This window comes from Centruroides vittatus, unplaced genomic scaffold (genome assembly GCF_030686945.1).
Source record: "Centruroides vittatus isolate TY-2023 unplaced genomic scaffold, ASM3068694v2 contig_975, whole genome shotgun sequence".
NCBI lineage: Eukaryota > Metazoa > Arthropoda > Arachnida > Scorpiones > Buthidae > Centruroides > Centruroides vittatus.
Genome location: NW_027122648.1, coordinates 2,832,834 through 2,853,100, shown reverse-complemented (window position 1 = coordinate 2,853,100; position 20,267 = coordinate 2,832,834). Strand labels below are relative to the sequence as shown.

General features: G+C 32.2%; 1 protein-coding gene across 6 annotated transcripts in view; it reads left to right on the top strand.

Moving 5' to 3' along the window:
- Positions 1-19,053, top strand: part of LOC136985709 (inactive dipeptidyl peptidase 10-like) — a 202,359-nt gene extending 183,306 nt beyond the window's left edge. For all 6 annotated transcript variants that reach the window (XM_067283044.1, XM_067283045.1, XM_067283039.1 and 3 more), the window contains 7 exons: positions 1,961-2,059; positions 2,158-2,233; positions 5,360-5,554; positions 5,619-5,776; positions 5,886-6,017; positions 6,094-6,167; positions 17,551-19,053. In XM_067283044.1, the coding sequence (XP_067139145.1) occupies positions 1,961-2,059; positions 2,158-2,233; positions 5,360-5,554; positions 5,619-5,776; positions 5,886-6,017; positions 6,094-6,167; positions 17,551-17,679 (863 nt within the window). In that variant the 3' untranslated portion in view covers positions 17,680-19,053. The remainder of the gene's footprint in view (positions 1-1,960; positions 2,060-2,157; positions 2,234-5,359; positions 5,555-5,618; positions 5,777-5,885; positions 6,018-6,093; positions 6,168-17,550) is intronic.
- The last annotated feature ends 1,214 nt before the right edge of the window (positions 19,054-20,267 follow it).

Sequence of the window (20,267 nt, the reverse complement as noted above, 5' to 3'; positions counted from 1 at the left end):
ACGAAATAACTAGGAATTGCTTTTTTAACTCCTTGGGCCTTTTTCTGCAACACCACCTAATGGGGAAAAAAATCCTCTAAGAATTTTAATTTTTATATTAATTAATTATTTCCACTTAAATATGAATCTAACATTAAAAAGTTAAAAATAATCGTTAAATAATGATTTTATTTGATAAATATAGCTGCAGGAAGTGTTATTTCATTTAACAAGGCTAATATTTCACACCTGCAGTCTAAAGCTGGAGGGGAGCTAACTTACTGCATCTGTTCAAATATAACATAATATTTATAGTTTTTATGCTATTAAAATAAGAGGGGACCGAAATAAACATATGAGAAAAAAATTTTACTGAATAAAAAATGAAAAACCCTGCTGATGTCATAGAAAACAACTAATAGAGTTTTTTAAAATTTTACATGAGTCAATTATGTTCCAATTTGATTGAAATTTTCATATACCGCACAAAAAAAATCACACAAAACAAATCGCACAAATAAAAATCGCACAGAAAAAGACCGCACAAAAACAGGTTTGACTGTATATTGAAAAATATAAAAACAAAAAAATTATATTTCGGAAGTTAATCTAGTCTCAAAACATTCCGATTCAGCCCAATACAGTCCTCAGAAAAACAAACAAAACTTAGCACTCACGATGGGGGGAAAATCTTGTTCAAATACTGGCGCGTCCTTAAGTACCCTCTCATGGTCACGTCAGTGCTACCAGCTAAAAACGCATATCAACTAAAATAATATCGGAGTAGCCCAAGACATAGCCAAATATTGCAGCACCACAGCACTAGCGGAAATTCGATTGAAACACTTTCCGTTGATCGGTTTTCAGATAATAGACGCTCTACTGTATTTCTAATGTGACTTGCCTACAGACACAACGCTGCTAGCAAACACCATTTCAAATGACAACATTGTTCTATCATAGTTTAGGCAGAGAGTGGAACTTGGGGATTTCCCAATAGTGCACAAATTTATGATTGTTATATTTAGGGTTGTATTAAAATATTTATATTGTTTTTATTATTTATATGTGCAATTTATTTAATAAAAGATATTAAAATAATTTTTACTTATCTGTTATTTCTAAGCATTAATCCTTAGTAAATTTATAAAATATTTGAAAAAAAATTGATCTGGCATCAATTTTTCAGCGACCCCCAAATATTCTTCGCAACCCCCACTTTGAGAATCACTGCTTTATGCATTGCAAAATGAAGTGATGCTTATGTTAAAAGGACCATTCAGGGAGAGCATCTAAAGGATATGGAAGCTCTAGAAATTTTTAAAAGATATATAATAGACACATATATCAATACCAAGGAAGAAAGATTGATCTCACAAGCAGGGCAAGCCTTTTTAATACTTCTCTTTAACTACAGTCACTCAGTCATTGTCTGTAATTCTGGTGATGCTTTCACTTTTAAATTTACTATTCTACAAGTCTGCATTTCTCTTTCAAATCTCAGTACTTCTCCAAACTGTTCTTCAAACATTCTGCCTTAGAATTTAAACATTCCATCCCAGATCTGCTGACCTTTGTCAGGAAAAACCTGACAAAGGTCTGCAGAGTCGATCAAAAACATTTGAACTTTTTAATATTTTCACTTATTGAAATATTATATTTAATATTTTCATATTTTCATAGATGGATTGATTTTGAGGTTTGTATGTCTTTTTTTTTTGTTTCTACTGTCCAGTTCTGAGACTGAAGTGTTGTGAACTTTGTATATTTTAAAAATTGTTTCATATTTAATCTTACTATGTTTTTTTTTCCTTTTCTTTCTGTTCCTGGCTTTTTTCTGAGACATATCAAGAATTTCTATAAAGATTTCACCCTTTATATAATTAATTTTTTGTCACTGTATTCAATATATAACTGTTTTATATTTAATTATTCTTGATATAGTATATTATAAATAATATATGTTAAATTTTTTTTTAAGTTGAAGTTTTAGATACAAATGATAATTTAAGAGATCTCATCAATAAAAGGGCACTTCCACAAGTTCGTACATTTCAAGTTCCAATTGATGGAGGATATAGTAAGTGTATATTTAATATGCTATGTAGAATAATAATGTACATAATAATAATTTAATTAATATTAACCTGAATTAATTTATAAAAATTTAATTTTTAGAAGCAAATGTTAGATTATTTTTACCACCAGGATTGAAAAATGATGAAATAACAAAATATCCATTATTAGTCAATGTGTGAGTATTGATTTTTAATTTAATAATTCAAATAATCTAATGTCAATGTTGTTAACATACTACAACTAATCAAAATAATAATTAATTGAAGTAAAAAAACAATATACTTGTTAAAGAAACTCCTCAAATGCAAATCTAAAGGCATGTTGCCTAGTAAGAAGCTGTAATACTGCTGGATAAGCAAACCAGTGATGTAGCTTATATCATTTGAAATAGACAAGGTCATTTGTTTGTTTATTCAGCTGCATTAAAGCTGCTTTACTAGGTAACATGCACTAAGTCAAACTGTTAAAAAGCAGTTTAAATTTGAGGACCTTCCTTCTGTAGTATTATAATAAAGTTAATCTATTTCTGTTACTCAGATACAGTATTATAAACTACAGGAAAGTGAACCCTGTTTATCTTGTGTAGTGAGTTTAGAGTATAAGTACCAAGTTGAGAAACAAAATAATAATAAAATAGATGAAATAAAAATAAACAAAAACAAAACCAACATGGGACAGAGGTATCACAAATTTTACAGTTTTAATTGTATTTTATTATATTTCCTCCTTTTATAATACAGTGGTGCCTCATATAACGTACTTAATCCGTTCCAGGGGCACGTCCGTTAAGTGAAACGTCCGTTATATGAAACGCAATTTCCCATAGAAATACATGTTAAAACATCTAATTCGTTCCGCAGCATAAAATAACCATACTATATCATTAAAAAAATGAACATGGGGTGAATTCTTTTATTCCTCCGCGTAACTCCGCGCGAGCGACATCCGTTTAAAAATTCCTGCGGAACGCGTTCCTAAATTCCGGTGGGAGTGCGCGCCGTCGAACGGCAAAAACGGCCGCTTGTAGCAGTAGTTTACGGTGGAAAGCAACATGGCGTCCTCCATGGCTCAGATAGTTTCGTTTCTGGGTCCATTATGTGGTTTTATGAATGAAAATTTAGAAATTGTGAAAGCGCGAGTTAGTGCACGTGGTGATGTAAGTGTCTTTACGAATTTTTTTCGAATGGTAGCTGGCATTCTAATTTTTTCGTGGCTATTTTAATGCTCTTTCAATAAATAATCCATTTTATGGTTAAATTTTACAATCGGGACCCTTCTTTTGCCCTTAAAAGCTCATATTTTAGAATTATAGATTCCTCCATCACGATACTATCGATAGTGCGGGCGCTGCCATCTTTCTTTCTTTCACCGTCGTTCCTAAATGCCTACAAACAGCAGCGCACTCCCTAGTAGCGGAGACGCAGAGCGACCGCTATTAAAGAACGCACCCGTGGAGCAGTCACCAATTATGCCAGAAAGTCCGTTGTTCGCAGCCAGTCCGTTGCTCGAGTCGCGTAACGGCCAAACAGAAAGTCCGTTGTTCGCAGCGTCCGTTATTCGAGGCGTACGTTATACGAGGCACCACTGTATACTGTTTTTCTGTTAAGGATTGTAAAACTTGAGCCACCAGAGGGCGCACAAGTTCTATATATACAATAGGCAGGCTTTCCAAAGCTCTTTTTCTTCTCCATTCTTCAGTCTATGTGTGTGTGTGTGTGTGTTATGAATGAAATAATTGTTAGTATTACCAAATCAGTCGTCTCCTTATTTGGATTTTATCAGTTTCTTTATACCAACTTTTAATTTTTATCGATGGTTTTAATAGGATTTCACCATAACCTTTTTAAAATACGGGTATTTTATTATACATTGGAGTCCAATTTTCACAATCATCTATAACATACATGTAATTTCTGTCATCAAGATTGCTGTAAAATTTAAAAGAGGACTGCATATCCTAAGAAACCCATAAAATATTCTGTATATTTTATTGTATATTCATCTTAGTTGTGTTCCTGTATGATTCATTCTCTTAAGCAACTTTATGCTTATTTATAACAATTACAAAGAGAACAAAAAGCAATCCAGTACAAATTAAAATTGTACTCAAAAAGTAGACATTATTAATAAAAGAAAACTGATGACAATGCAACTCAATGCAGGATCAATAGTAGTGTTACCACCTGTCCGGGTGAAAACCGGACAGTCGGGAATTGATTCACTGTCCAGGTGAACTATTAATTTTGTCCAGGAATTTCGAAGAAATTGTGAAATTACAATGAAACAAAGTTCTTGTAAATTTACACTATTTTAACAGCGAAAGACCTCACACTGACAAACTCATCTGCCATTCTGCCATGTTATACTCTATTTATGCCAACGTGTGGCGTGCAACATACTTCCTGTCGACCTTTTTTTTTTTATTTGCTTGTATGCCTGTACACATCTTGTATAGAACTGAGTTGTCTGTTCTTTCTTTCCTAATTTATGTTACTTACGTTACTCCTACGCAAGTCCCTAGTCCCTAACTGTAACTGAATTAGAACTGGCAAGCACGTTATTCTTCGCTTTGTAAAATGACATTGCGCATGCATCAGGAAATTTTGTTTGAACAAATCTGACTTGTCGTCCAGGTCAGCAAGTTTGAAAAGGTGGCAACACTAATGATTAACAAGCCTATTATGAAACCTATTATAGTACAATGTTACTGATCTAATGTTATATCACTTAAATTACATTAATGTAATATTATGAATTAATGATTTAATAATTAATTACAAATTAATTTGAGATTTGAAATAAGCCCAGTTTGCAAGATTTGTGATATTGAATCCTGTTCTACGATATGTTCCTTTTCTGTTCTGTATCATTTTCTAATTTTTACTTTGTTCATTGACTCCTGAAGTCAATATAAAAAGAAAAAATTAAGAAATGATAACAGATTACTAACAGTAATCCATACCAGGATAAATATGATATAAATGTAACAAAGGAGAATATTTCTGGCTGTTCTCTTTCACAATCAATAGTAAAGGCTAGAAAAACAATTATTTTCTGTAATATTAATAGTTTTATAATCTTCAACAAAATGTTTGTTGTTCCAACAGCAGACCATTAAAGCAATAGTTTTTAAGTTTTGTAGGTTGTAAATTTAATCTCATTTCAAGCATGAAGCTTCTTCAGCTGTAATGGAATTGATATTTGTGAAAGAAATAATTATTATTTTAATTTAATAACAATGCTATGTTGTAAAATTTTCAGTATTTTCAAATTATAAATATACATTTTTCAAAATTTTCAGATATGGAGGACCAGGCAGTCAAATGGTAACTGAAAGATTTAAAATTCATTGGGGAAGTTACTTAGCTAGTAAAAAAAATTATATCTATGCATGGATCGATGGACGTGGAGGAGGAAGAAGAGGAGAAAAGATACTTCATGAAATATATCATCGATTAGGAAGTGTTGAAGTTGAAGATCAAATAACTGTGACTAGGTTGTATTTAAATTATTAAAATTAAACTTTTACATCAAAACTAATAATTCAATTTGAATTTTAGGTATTTAAGAAATGATCTGCCATTTATTGATAAAGATAGTGTTGGAATATGGGGATGGTCATATGGGGGATATGCCGCTGCTATGGCTCTTGCAAAAAGTAATGATACATTTAACTGTGGTATGTCAGTTGCTCCTGTTACAAATTGGTTGTATTATGGTAAGTTAATGAACAAAATTCTCATTTATTTAATCAAAATTATAACTCCTTTATTAATTTTTACTATAAGAAAACAACATAATAAAATATCAATTATATTTCATTCAAGATTCTGTATACACTGAAAGATATATGCAGCTACCTGATGACCATGGTGCTGAATATAAAAATGCTAATCTTATGGAAATTGCTGGTAAAATTAAAGGAAAGAAATTTCTTCTAGTTCATGGGACAGCAGATGGTATCAATTAATATTTATTGTTTTTATTTTAATATTTATTTTTAAATATAAATTATATTTAAATTTGAATTTTTAGACAATGTACATATCCAACAATCAATGATGCTGATGAAAGCATTGACCAAAGAAGAAGTTTTATTTCGAACACAGGTAATCTATAAAATTTAAAAGTTTATTTTAATAGTACAATAATTTCCGCATTTATGCATATTTACTTTAACATGGATGAAAAATTTTTAAATTTTAAATAATCAGCTTTTTGGAAATAAGTGATAATTACATCATAAACTGTGTTTTTATCATCAGTAACTTCTTATATAGACATATATTTAAAACAACTTTAGTTAAAACTATCACAGTAAAGTACTGTATTTGAGAATGCTGAACAGATCTTAATTTTAAACAGCTATTTTTGCAGAATCAGTTACTGCATAAATAAAGGGATTACTGTATATTGGGTGATCAGGGCTCATGTTTACTCAATTTGATGCATAAATTAACAATATATCACTATTTTCAACACTGAGTCAAAATTGACTCAATAAATTTCCAATAAAACTGCTAGTTTTTGTTTATTTCTACTATCATTTTAACTTTGTTTTGAAACTTTTTAACCAATGTGACAATTATTTTATCCCAATTTACCATTTTTAAGCAGCCTAGTATGTTTTGGCACAAGAAAAATTTTCTCCATTGATTTGCCATTATCATTTAGCACTAATGTTATTTAAATCAAAGTTATTGTAACAGCAATGTGTAACAATCTTGTTTTGCCACTTTTATAAGAGAGCTATTTATTAATGACACTTGTCTGACACTTTTTTCAAACTAACATTTTTAATTATTTAAATTGTTAATTAAAAAAAAATATCTTTTTAGAATCACTCAATTGTTAAGATTTAAAATAAGACATTTTATTATATAAAAAATAATTATCCTGTTATAAATCTACAACTGTAAAACTATATGGCTTCCATAAGATGGGAATAAAAGCAATTACAGAAAATCCTTTTTAGTTCAAAATTTGAGGAACAAAATAATCACTACTTCAAATTATCCGAGATTTATGTATTTCTGTACAATATATTCAAATGCCATGTAAATGATGCAATTTATTTAGGAAATGGAGCACGGCTATGTATGCAGAAGACTATTTTTGTTAATTAATAATAATAATAATAATAATAATAATAATATAAATGTGAAGGTAAACAGCATATGTCTGAGAATCTCACAGGCCAATTCTTTTCTTCCAGAATATTCTAAATTATTTAAAAATTATTATTTAATTATAATTATTTAATTTAATAAGAGATGGCACCTAATACCTCCTAGTGAAAAATTATTTAGCAATTAATTAAATATAATGCATGGTAAAGTAGCCCAATGTAATCTGGTGGTTGTATGGGCTTTACAAATTTATTGGTTTGTGAAGTTTGTTTATGTATAAAAAAAAAGCAGAATTCCTCAAAAGGTAGCCCAGATTTTTTTAAAGTAATGAAAAAAGTAGTAAATTGCCCAAATGTAGTAGCCTAGAGCTCTACATATATCTCAGTCTGCTACATGTAGCCCAATCTTGCAATTCAAAAAACCAGCTGTATTTTATGAGATAAGAGAAAAAAAAGAGCAGTCCATGGGTAAGGTGACACCCAGGGGTGACTCTACATAGGGACTAATAGGGCTTAAGCCCTGGGCCCCCAAAAATTGAATTATCATAAATTTTTAATACTTTTTCATTAACAATGAGCACTTATCGTATATTAAAAAACAGTTAATATTAACAATATAACAATAATGATAATTTATAGTATTATTTGTATTAACAAAAAATGGGGTCCCAAAAAACCTAGATCTGTCTCTGGTGACACCTGAAAATGTGTTACTGTAAAAGCAAAGCTATATTGAGTAGATTAGAGTTGTTGTTCTATTGTTCTCTCATTGCATGGAGGTACTTCAATCTAAACAAAAGAGTTAACATACGTATATCACAGTTTGGACAGAATTTTCACTTCGAATTTCAAAATAGCAGTATCTCGAATTAACTAAATTCCTTAACATGTAAATCTCTATATCCATGGCTGGGACAAAAATACAGTTATGAATTAACATGATTTTGAACTATCTGAGTTCAAATTAATGAGGATTTCCTGTATTCTTATTTATTATTTATTAATAAATCATGTAATCTATCAAGCAATGTAAATTTATTAAATTTGTCCCTTAATAAATTTCCTGAATTTTATATTAATAAACTGGAAGGAAATGTAATCAAAAATTAACTATTCTGTTACATAAAGTTATCAATTAAAATAAAAATCAAAAAATGATACACAATACCATTTAAATTACAATAATTTATAAATTTTGCACTTTTGCTTTATGTTTGACTAGTTCATTAATGTCAACTGTATAATAAACTAGGTACTGGAAATGGAATATGTAAAAAAAACTACAGCTTTATAAATCCAGCAAAAATTTTTTAATACATAAAAACGTTTTCAATCGTTTTAAACGATCTTCATCAGTTACAGAAAAATCGAACATAAAATGAATTTGAAATAAATATAAAAATTAACGGAAAAATGCCCTTGTGGACAAAATATAGATAGATAAATAAAAAACTTAAATGAGGTCAAAATACAGTGAAAAAGAATAAATGTAAGATGCAAAATTAGCATTATCATTAATTATTGTAAAATGATCTCCAAGCAGTTGACAATGAGTTTGCATCTCATGGTTTATACCAGGGCTTCTTAAACTTTTTTATTCATGACCGCATTTATGATTGCAATTTTTTTCGCGACCCCCCCCCCCCCAAATCAAATATAAAATAAAGATATATAAATATTTGCAATATACATATGAAATACAATGAAAATATACATATATATTGAAGATATATACAAATTTGCAAAAACAATAATGGTGTACTACCACAGTTCACTCTTGTGTACAATGGAACAGAGACAACTGAATACACTTAAAGCAACACCACTACACTAGTTCACACTACAATCAGTGTTGCTGAATTGTTGTCTCGCTGCACCAGAAGTGACACAAAGTGCAACTCACGAAACCTACGACACAAAGCATGCCATTTTCAAACTCTCTCAAATTATTTTCAGTATTTTGCATTAAAATCTCGTGACCCCAATATTTCGCTAAGCGGCCCAAAATGGGGTTGCGACCCATAGTTTAAGAAGCCCTGGTTTATACAACCAGTTCCCATGTGCGCCTTGAAGATTTCTAATTTCTCAAGATGCTTCACCGCTTGCCTATTCGATGTTCTGATGATTGCCACCTGATCCCATTGGACATTAACATCTTGTTTGTCTTGCATATGCCGCTAAAATTTTTTATTGTATTAAAAAATTTTTTGCTGGATTTATAAAGGTTCATTGTTTTAAATATCAACTATCAAACTGAGGCGTGTGAGATGTTCAAAAGAAATTTTTATTCGTATTAAATTACTACTACCGTAGGAGTTCTCTCAAATTATAATTTTGTATAACAGTGTTTATAAAATCGCAAAATGTTTTAAAATTAAACATGTCAATTGATAGCATGATAGGGGCTTGATCCTATCTACAAGGGTCATCCAGAAAGTATTACCCATTTGCCCATAATCATAATACAAATCTACTTATTCAAATTTTTATTTTCTGTATTGATTTTAATCATTTTTCAACATAGTCACCACCATTGTTTAAGCACGTATCATATTTTGTGATCAGTTTTTGAATGCCATCATTGCAGACCATTGCCACAAGCCTTTTAACAACTGCATGACTTAATCTTTCAGCTCATCGGCATTTTGTCCTCCCAGAAACTCTTTCATTTTCCCAAATAGGTGATAGTCACTGGGAGCCAAGTCTGGACTGTATGGTGCAGAACATTCCATTTTAAATGTTGAAGCAGGTGTGTGGTCTGCTGGGCCATGTTAAGATGTATATTGTTGTGGAAGAGCACATCATCATTAGACAACATGCCATGCCACTTGTTTTTAATGGCCCTACACAGCCTGTGCAACATTTCACAATATACCTCTACATTAATTGTTGTACAGTACCTTAGGGCATTAACTCAACATGCAACACTGTAATCATGATCTTTGCTTGAATGCACTTAGCTTAAACTTGTATGCCTTTGTTGGAGTCATGGATGATGCTACTCAAGTGATTGGCATTTGTTCTAAGGAATGAAATGGTTGATCCCTTGTATCAGTGACGTCCAGAAATGCACCACCTGCTTCTGTATAAGGCTCAAAAACATTAATGCTATACCCATACAGTTCCATCTGTGCAAATCAGATGGGCATTCACAGTGCTCATCTTGCACAAATTTTCCTGTAAGGAAGGTGCTTTGCGATGATTTCATGGAGCAATGCTCAAGAAACTTCCAGAAATTGTTCTGGAGTTCATCAGGTTTGATATGCTGATCATGTTGAATTCAGTCCTTGACATGTGCCTTCAGTTCTTCCATAATGAGAGATTGTCAGCCAACACATTCATCAGTCACATTTTCTTTCCATGTATTAAACTTGTGCACCCCATGCTTTACTGATGGTCCACCAGTAAAGCATTGGGGTGCACAAGTTATAGAAATAACTATGCTTTTTGCATCAAACTTATCAAGCTCTAAATGTTCGTAACAATCCATAATTAGACATAATATTTATTTCTATTGTATAAATGTTAAGGTTAATCATATTAGTCATTGTAAACCGCGCTTTAGTCAGTCGCTATCCGCTTATTTTGTGTGTCCGACCGTCAAAGAACCACTCGGGATCGAGTTACGTATATACAAGCTAAGTGTTTGTTTATTGTCTGGTCAATGTACACTTCCGTTTGTCAATTGTTCACGATAGGAGGCGTCCTTTTCGTGTAAGATCCAAGTCGGATGTATGTGAGTTAATAAATGTTCTTGTTGCCTTTGCCTCGCCCTGTTTTTGATTCGTTCGCGGTTATAGGAAATCACCACAGGTTATGGGCCCAGGTCCCGTGAACGAATCTCAACAGTCGAATTTGTCTGAAAGAAAGGAAATTGCATAAATTGAGAACCGCAAGTTGCGTCGAGACACGTGTCAGCCACATCTTCGTTCATCGTCCGCAATCGCCATCTTTGACGAGCTTCATTCGTCGGTCAACCTCGTCAGTGCTCTCTGTCAATATGGATATCGTGAAATCTCAAATGGAAACTTTGTCAGAAGACTCGCAGGGAAATATTAATTATATCTCATGGAAGTTTAAGCTAAATCTTACGTTGAGATCGAAGGACTTGTACGACGTTGCGAACGGAATCATTCTTAAACCTGAAGATGCGAATAATGCGGCAGATGTCGCAGCGTGGATTAAAAAGGATTTAGACGCTCAAACTTGTATAGGTTTAAATGTGAGCAGTAATATCGCAAAGAAAATTGCAAATTGCACCTCTGCGTATAGTATGATACACAAATTAGAAACTTTGTATGGTAAAAGGTCCGATCTCACAATTGAAGGACTACAGAGAAATTTTTTTAATTATAAGTATGATTCAAGTAAGTCTGTAGTGGAGAATTGCTTATCAGTTCAACAATATGCAGAAGACTTAAAAGCTGAAGGAGAAACAATTAAGGAAAGCTGGATTATAACAAGAATGCTCGGAATACTGCCGCCGAAACTACATCACTTCAGGACGTCATGGGATAATGCTAATCCAACGGACAAGAACATCGACACTTTAATTGAGCGACTTCGACTGGAAGAAGACAGACTGAAGGAAGACGACAAGAAGGAACCAATCGCACAGAATGCCCTCATTTCAAAACAGAAAACGCAAGGTAACAAGGACAGAAGTCAGCAGAAAAATTCAGGAGTCGAATGTTTTAGATGTGGACAAAAGGGACATATAAAGAAATATTGCAAGAATAAGCCGTGTCAGAAATATTTTGAATACTGCAGGAAAACCTACAATTGTAACAACTGCAATCAAAAGGGCCATTTTGCAAGGGAATGTAAAAATGAGAAGTCAGACGAATCAGACAAAGGAGATAAGACCAAAGGACAACGACGAGCTCTTGTCACTGTAGGATTGACGTCTACGAAAATAAATGACAAGAACTCAAGACGAAACCGACAGGATATTTGGTATCAAGATAGTGCTGCCACACAGCACATGACCTTCAGGAAGGAATGGCTGACAAATTACAAAGCACTGGAGGAGCATACGAAAGTGATACTCGGGAACAACACAGAAATCAATGGAATCGGAGTAGGTGACGTCGAACTCGAGGCCTTTAATGGAAGGGAATGGTATCCAGCAACCGTGAAAGACGTTTTATATGTTCCTAATATATCATTCAATCTATTTTCGGTTACCCAAATGTTGGATAAAGGGTTTATTCAGACTGCCAATGCCAACACATCAGTTATCGAAACGGCCGATGGAAAGGAGCAAATAGCAGTAGCACAACGACTCGAAGGATTATATCAAATGATGTTCCGCAGAGAGGTCACAGGAATGTGCATGATGGCCAACTCAATCAAAGTCTGGCACGAAAGACTGGCACATCAGAATGTGAAGTATTGCAAGAGTATTTTGGACAGAAACAATATAAGATATATTGATGACTGGGACAACAACGTTTGTATTGGCTGTGTCTACGGCAAACAACATCATATCTCTCACCCAAGAAATAACAAGGTAGCGAAGGAAGTATTGGATCTGATACATGTTGACTTAGGTGAAATGGATACCTTATCTCTGGGAAAGGCAAGATATTTTCTCTTATTCAAGGACGACTTTTCTCATTTTAGAACTGTTTATTTTTTACGAACCAAGGACGAAGCCCCTGCAGCATTGGATAAATACATGAAACTAGTTGAAAATCAATTTGGAAGAAAAGTGAAAAGCCTAAGGTCTGACAACGGGACAGAAATCAAAAATTCGACTACCAGAGAGTTATTGGAGGAGCTTGGAGTTTTACATACCAGAACAAACACATATACACCGCAGCAGAATGGACGAATAGAAAGGGAGATGCGCACCATAGTAGAGTCAGCTCGATCTGTTTTACATGCCAGAAATTTAAGCGAGAATCTTTGGGCTGAAGCTATTAACTACGCTGTATTCACCATTAATCAAACAGGAAAGAGCTCTGTAGATGACAAAAGTCCTGCCGAACTTTGGTTTGGACGTATGGTAAACATCTCAAAATTAAAAAGCTTTGGCTGTGAATGTTATGTGTTGATTGAAGATCATAAAAGGAGAAAGATGGAGAGAAAGTCTATGAAAGGAATCTTCGTCGGATATGATCTCGATTCACCCTGTTATAGAATCTACTTACCAGATGAAAAGGAGGTCGTCTGCTCTGACAATGTGATTTTCAATGAAAAGTCTGAAACTAAAGGAAGCACTGCCGAAGTCGAGACCTGCATGAAAGAAAAAGGAACAGGAGAGAAGATAGAAGAGCCTGAAACTGAGGACGAAACCGTGGAGGATTCGGATGATAGATGTTCACAGAATCATTCACGATACATCACTCTAGAAGAAACCGATGAAAGACCACAACCGCCAGAGGAAACTCAACGAAGTTTACGAGATCGCCGAAAACTAAAGGCTCCAACCAGATTCAACGATTATGAGATGGGACTCATTCACAACTATGCCATGATAGGAGAAACCGAGGATATTTCAGTTAAGGAGGCTTTGAAGGACAGAGAATGGTATAAGGCTATGCAGAACGAGTACGACAGCCTGATCAAACTGAAGACTTGGAGCTTGGTGGAACCTCCAAAATATGCAAAACCTCTTACATGCAGATGGGTGTTACGTCGTAAGCAGGACGGCAGGATGAAAGCCAGACTTGTTGTGAGAGGATTCGAGCAAAGACAAGGCATCGATTATTCAGACACCTTCAGTCCCGTAGCCAGACATGCATCTATCAGACTCGTGCTCAGTCACGCAGCATCCAGTAAAATGAAAGTAACAGTTTTTGATGTCAAGACAGCTTACCTACATGCCAATCTCAAAGAAGAGATATATATGAACCAGCCGGAAGGATTCTCTGATGGGACAGAAAAAGTTTGCAAGCTTGAAAAGAGTCTGTACGGTTTAAAGCAAGCCGCCAAAGACTGGAACGACGAAATTTCTGACTTTTTTCTCACGATAGGATTCGCTAATACCGACGACGATCCGTGCGTTTATTATAACAACGACAGAAGTGTGATAATAATATTAGTTGTAGACGACGGGTTCATTGCCGCCCAAAATGAGAAGGACATTTTCAAGATTCTGAAGTTACTGAATGACAAGTTTGAAATTACTTATAAAAGGACTTTACAATCACACATGACATACTTAGGTATGAAGATCAAAGTGTCGTCTGAGGGAATTTTTGTGAGTCAACCTGATTACACAGAACGAATATTAAAACGATTTGGGTATGATCAAGTGAACGCCGTGAATACACCGATAGAGCCAGGAATGAAAACGAATTCTGAAAATCTTGTCAATGACCAGACACTAGAAAAACAAAATCGTTACCTCGAAGCCGTCGGAAGCTTACTTTATTTAGCAACAATTTCCCGCCCAGATATAAGCTACGCCGTCAATTATCTGAGCAGATTCAGTAATCGACCCATGAAAAGTCACTGGAAGATGATTAAAAGAATTTTTCAGTATTTAAGAGGAACTACACATTTTGGAATATTTTTTAACCGAGATCCGAAATTGATAGCATATACAGATGCGGATTACGGAGGAGACGCCAATAGTCTACATTCCACAAGTGGAGTTCTTATCATGAGAGGAGGTCCAATCGTATGGTATTCAAGAAAGCAGCGTCTCGTGGCGAACTCAACAGCTGAGGCCGAGTACCGTGCAGCAGTTTCATCTATCGACGATATCTGCTGGGTACGAAGAATAGGAATTGAACTGAGATTATTAAAGAATGATAAACCCACCCCGTTATTTGTCGACAATCAGTCGGCAATTCACATGCTTAAAAACGCTCACCAAGGAAAGATAACTAAGGGTAAAAAGCATATTGAGATTCAGAGAAAATTTATTCAGCAGCATATTGGCACGACTGTTGAACTGCAACATATTAAAAGCGTCGATCAGCTTGCTGACATATTAACAAAACCTTTGAATCGTGTAATATTCGAAAAGTTACGCTGTAATATGATTAAGGAGGAGTGTTAAGGTTAATCATATTAGTCATTGTAAACCGCGCTTTAGTCAGTCGCTATCCACTTATTTTGTGTGTCCGACCGTCAAAGAACCACTCGGGATCGAGTTACGTATATACAAGCTAAGTCTTTGTTTATTGTCTGGTCAATGTACACTTCCGTTTGTCAATTGTTCACGATAGGAGGCGTCCTTTTCGTGTAAGATCCACCAGTAAAGCATTGGAGGTGCACAAGTTATAGAAATAACTATGCTTTTTGCATCAAACTTATCAAGCTCTAAATGTTCGTGACAATCCATAATTAGACATAATATTTATTTCTATTGTATAAACAAATGGGGACATGTGCACAGAAGTAAAAATGATTAATAACTCAAAACCAGACATTTATTGATTTATATTCTTCCACTGACCCCTTCAATTTAATGTTTGGAAATACAGTATGCATCTATCTTATATCTAAGGCATTTTATAAATTTTGGACTATAATTTTAGAATTTTAATCAAATGAAAAATTTTATGCATTACAGATGTATCAATAAAATCTTACTTGTCCCAAAATATTTATAAAGATGCTATGATCAGTTTGATAAAAGATAACAGATATTTATATATACATTACTGCAAATGTGAATCAATTAAATGAAAAACTTATCTAGCCATGCAGGTACAATGTCTATGCATAATTTCTTCCATTTATTTAAATATAATGCATGGAAAATATTTTATATTTTTGGCAAAAACTGTACCAAGATGCATATGCATGGGTATTTACAGAAAATTTTCCAGGGGAGAAAGCTTGGAGATAAATAATTACATCAATATATTTTTATTTAATTTTTGGGCAGTTTTTTTACAAATAGATTATACGTATCAAAGTGTCCCATGGTCAAGAGTGTAAGCTTACATTTCTCAATCACTTTTATGATTATAATTTGTGGAATTTTTTACTCAATCCCAGAGAGGGAAAAGTGCCCTGTTTCCCTCTCTATATACACTCATGTGCATATGAGAACCATTTTTTGATGGATGAAAATATAATTATTATAAGCATATAAATGTTTGTATACTTTTAATAATTGACTCATAAATGGTTATTGTGTTTCTATGAGCTAATGAAAAATATCTTAAACTAAAGGAAAAGAGTGAATTCTTTAGTTTATGTTTATGTTTAAAGCATTAACCAAATTTTTAATGGCCAGATAAATATTTACCTTTAGTCTGTTTTATATATCTTGTGAAAATGACAATTTATTTGTTGAATAGCACAATAATAATTGAAGAGCTTGTTACAACAACCAGTCAAGTGACAGTTTTAAAAATTTGTTTTTTTACAATTTTTGTGCCTTTTCACCATATTGCATCACTTGGTGCAACAACCAGTCATAATACATAGGGTATTCACTACTGCTCAAATAAATTATTTTTAATATATAATTTTTTTAATAGTCACTTTACTTTCTAGACAACCCTTATATACTTGTAAATGTCCATAACAAACTTTTGAACATATCTTCTTCATTTTTAACATACCACAACTTTAATTTTTACTATTTTAATCTCTCTAAATTATTCCTGAGTAAATATATATAGCTCTATTAACTAGAAATCGCAGATTGAACAGTCAAAACACAGAGACTCTTATCCTCTAGTAACCCATAACTTTTGTTTAAAAGTGTTGCTGTTTTTTGCCCTTTCCTCCATAGGAATATATTACTGAAAAATAACCATGTTGAGCAACAAGTTGTCTATAGTAAGAATCATACCAAGAGTAGATAATTTGCACACCTGCTATTTTTTCAAGATCAAATTATGAGTATTTACCCCCGTACTTTACATATTTCCAGCTCCATAGCACACATTAAAGTCAGAGAAAAATGAGATGGAGTCTGGATGTCATCTCACCAAGTTGCATAAATATGTTTTATTTGTTTTATTTATATATTTCTCACCACTTATTATAAATTCATTTTTTTGATACTTTCATATCATGTTTTTTTAAACAAGGTGAACTAAACCAATTTTCAGTTTTGTGTTGTTGATCATACTTTTTTTATATAAAAGATTACATTTTCAGAATCTCTCAGTGTCAGCTAGGCTAATGCCCTGATTGGCCCCTTTTTTTCAAGGTTCTAAATATATATATTTAAAAATAAATATGCCCAGTTTTTGTTATAATCAAAGTGATTTTAAAATAAAATTTTTAAAAATTTCATTTAATACTACAGAAAATATACCTTCTGGTATATTTACATTTGAGAAATTATTATTTTGATAACAAAATTGATTTTTAGTATTAGGATAAAAAATTTATTTAATAGAAAGCTGATATCTAATAAAAATATACTTAATATTTAATTTTAGGTATATCCAGATGAAAGACACACACTTAATCAAGTTAAAAAGCATCTGTATAGAACTTTAGAAGACTTTTTATCTCTTTGTTTTGTGATTAAAAAGGAAGATGATGCTGGACAAAAGAAAGGAAGCTAGTCTTCTATTTCCACCATATTGGTGAATATTTGTACATAAAAAATATTTTCCCAGGATTTTTCCACACCGAGGGACTTAAATCATACTTTAAAATCAAAGACGTTTTTGCACAAAACAGAAAATTGTGCAGATATCAAGATGCCTATCAACAAAATGTTGTATAATAAAAACTCTTTTGAAATTAGATGATTCAAATTTATGCCATGCTGTATATATATCCATCTAAAAACAAAAAATACAAGAAAAAAAAGCTGCATACCAAGAAGATTTAATTATAGAACGATTACCGCCATCAGTTATGACAATCTTTCTATTTTGCTATCAGTATATTAGCAATGCAATGAACTAGAAAATAGAAAAAAATATTGCTTTTTTATATACCATATTTGTGATATACACATATTCCACTTTAGGAAAATATTACATATTATTCACAATATTTGCATTATATTTCGTTAGAGGCATTTATTTTGCCTACATTTTGTGATACAATATTTTATAATGATTTGATTATTTTTAAATGTAAATCACAATCTATGTGCCTATTTAAAATAAATAAATCATATTATTAATATGATATATATCATATTATGAGCTTGATAGGAAGAACAATAACAATATTAGCTGTATTATTTATTAACAAAGTTTATGCTAAACAATGCCAAAATTTCTATATATATATATACATATATAAATCAATTCTAAGAATAATAGATTATAATTCAAATATATTAATACTTTGATGATAGATAAAATTATGCTTAAATCTACTTTTCCTATCTTTATAACACAATTCTTCCAGAAAATATTATAGAAAAATATAATTTAAAGTTTAAGTATTCAATATTGTTAATTATATGCTAAGTAATGCCAAAAATATAATTTAAAAAACTATTTTAAAAAATATTTATAAAATTATAATTATTGATAAATAATTGTTTAAATTATTTCTTTAAATACTAAAATTAAAAATATCACTTTATTTATTTATATATATATAATATTTTGTTAAATTTTTAAAATTTTAATTATATTTAATGGAAGAAAATACCGTATCAATAATAAATAATATAAACAAGAGCCTTTCAAAAACTATTCACAAACCCATTTTGAAATATTGAATTTGAATTTCCAACGTGTAAAACATTAAAATCAGCATAGTTATAAGAAGAAGAAAACAAGTGCTAAAAAAATAAATTTTCACAATTATAGTTTTTGAAATGCTGTAGGTGAAAATCTTAGAATCTTGCTAGATTTTTAAGAAAATTGAATTTTTCATTACATAATGTATAGGAAAGATAACTGTTGGCGATAATCATTCAATTCTGTACAATAAATCCATATAATAAAATTTTGTTAATATCAAATAATAAAGTATCAGTTGTCTTCTTAATTTTAGATTATTCATACTATACACTTAAGACTATGAAGAGTGGACCAGTGGATATAAACACAGCTAGTTTCATGTGCAAACACACAGGTGTGCTACCTGTGTGTTTGCACAAGGCCTCTCCAGTTACAGAGATCCTGCAATTGGTCATTGCTTGGTCCTCAGTATCTTAAAAAAAACTCCTGCATTTATAAATATACTTATTTTGTACTGAGCTCTGCACAATATGGACCCAGTTCTGCAAATAAACTACCTAGGCTCAATGGAATTCAGAGGTAGGGCTGGACTTACTAAATAACCTAAGCATAGCCAGGGGTCACCAAAGTGGTCAATATTGACCCCCAGAGATCGATATAACATTATTGAGGGGGTCGATGAAAAGACAAAGTTACAAATTTTGAACCAAATATTGCTAATCTTGCTAAGGATCATCAAGTTTATCCCTCTCATTGATTGTCAGTTACTATTTTAATACATTTCTTTTAATTTTACATTTTTTACATTTATTGTATATATGTTAATAATAATTGTAAGAGCTTTTTTTTTATTTGTAACACAAACTTTTTGGTGAAGGTCAATGTGAGGTTTTGAAAAGTTGTAGGGGGTCGACGATAAAAAAGTTTGGCAACCCCTGCTGTAGATCCTCACATTATTCTTGCTGCTTTAAGAAAATTAATATATTGTTCACTAATTTGTGGCTATATACTGTATATGACATCTCTTTAGAATTTAGTGAGAATTATTGTTAAAAAGTGTAATATCTAATTTAGGTCTTACCTTATTTGGTGGAAGAGAAAGGGCTTATATGCCACAATCTAGAGATACATATCAAAATCTGGTTATGCTCAAAAGGCCCATAAAGATTTAATTGCTAGAATAAGGCAAAGTAATACTTCTGTAGTTTGCCAAAGAGATATCTCCTGAGAGGATATTCTATGGGAAACTGGCCCCTATATATCGTGTTAGACATGAGAAAACTCATAAAACTTCATGTGGAGAACCCATTAGTGATACTCAAACCCATGACCAACTGCCAGTGTTCAGTGGTTTTATCAAATTGACCACTGGTGGGCTGGTACCCATAAAGAATAATAAATTATCACAATTTTTAGAAAATCTCACCAGATTTCTATAATCTTGACAAGTCAATTGAAATAAACATGATTTTTATTACTTTAGAAATCATTTTCTTCTATCT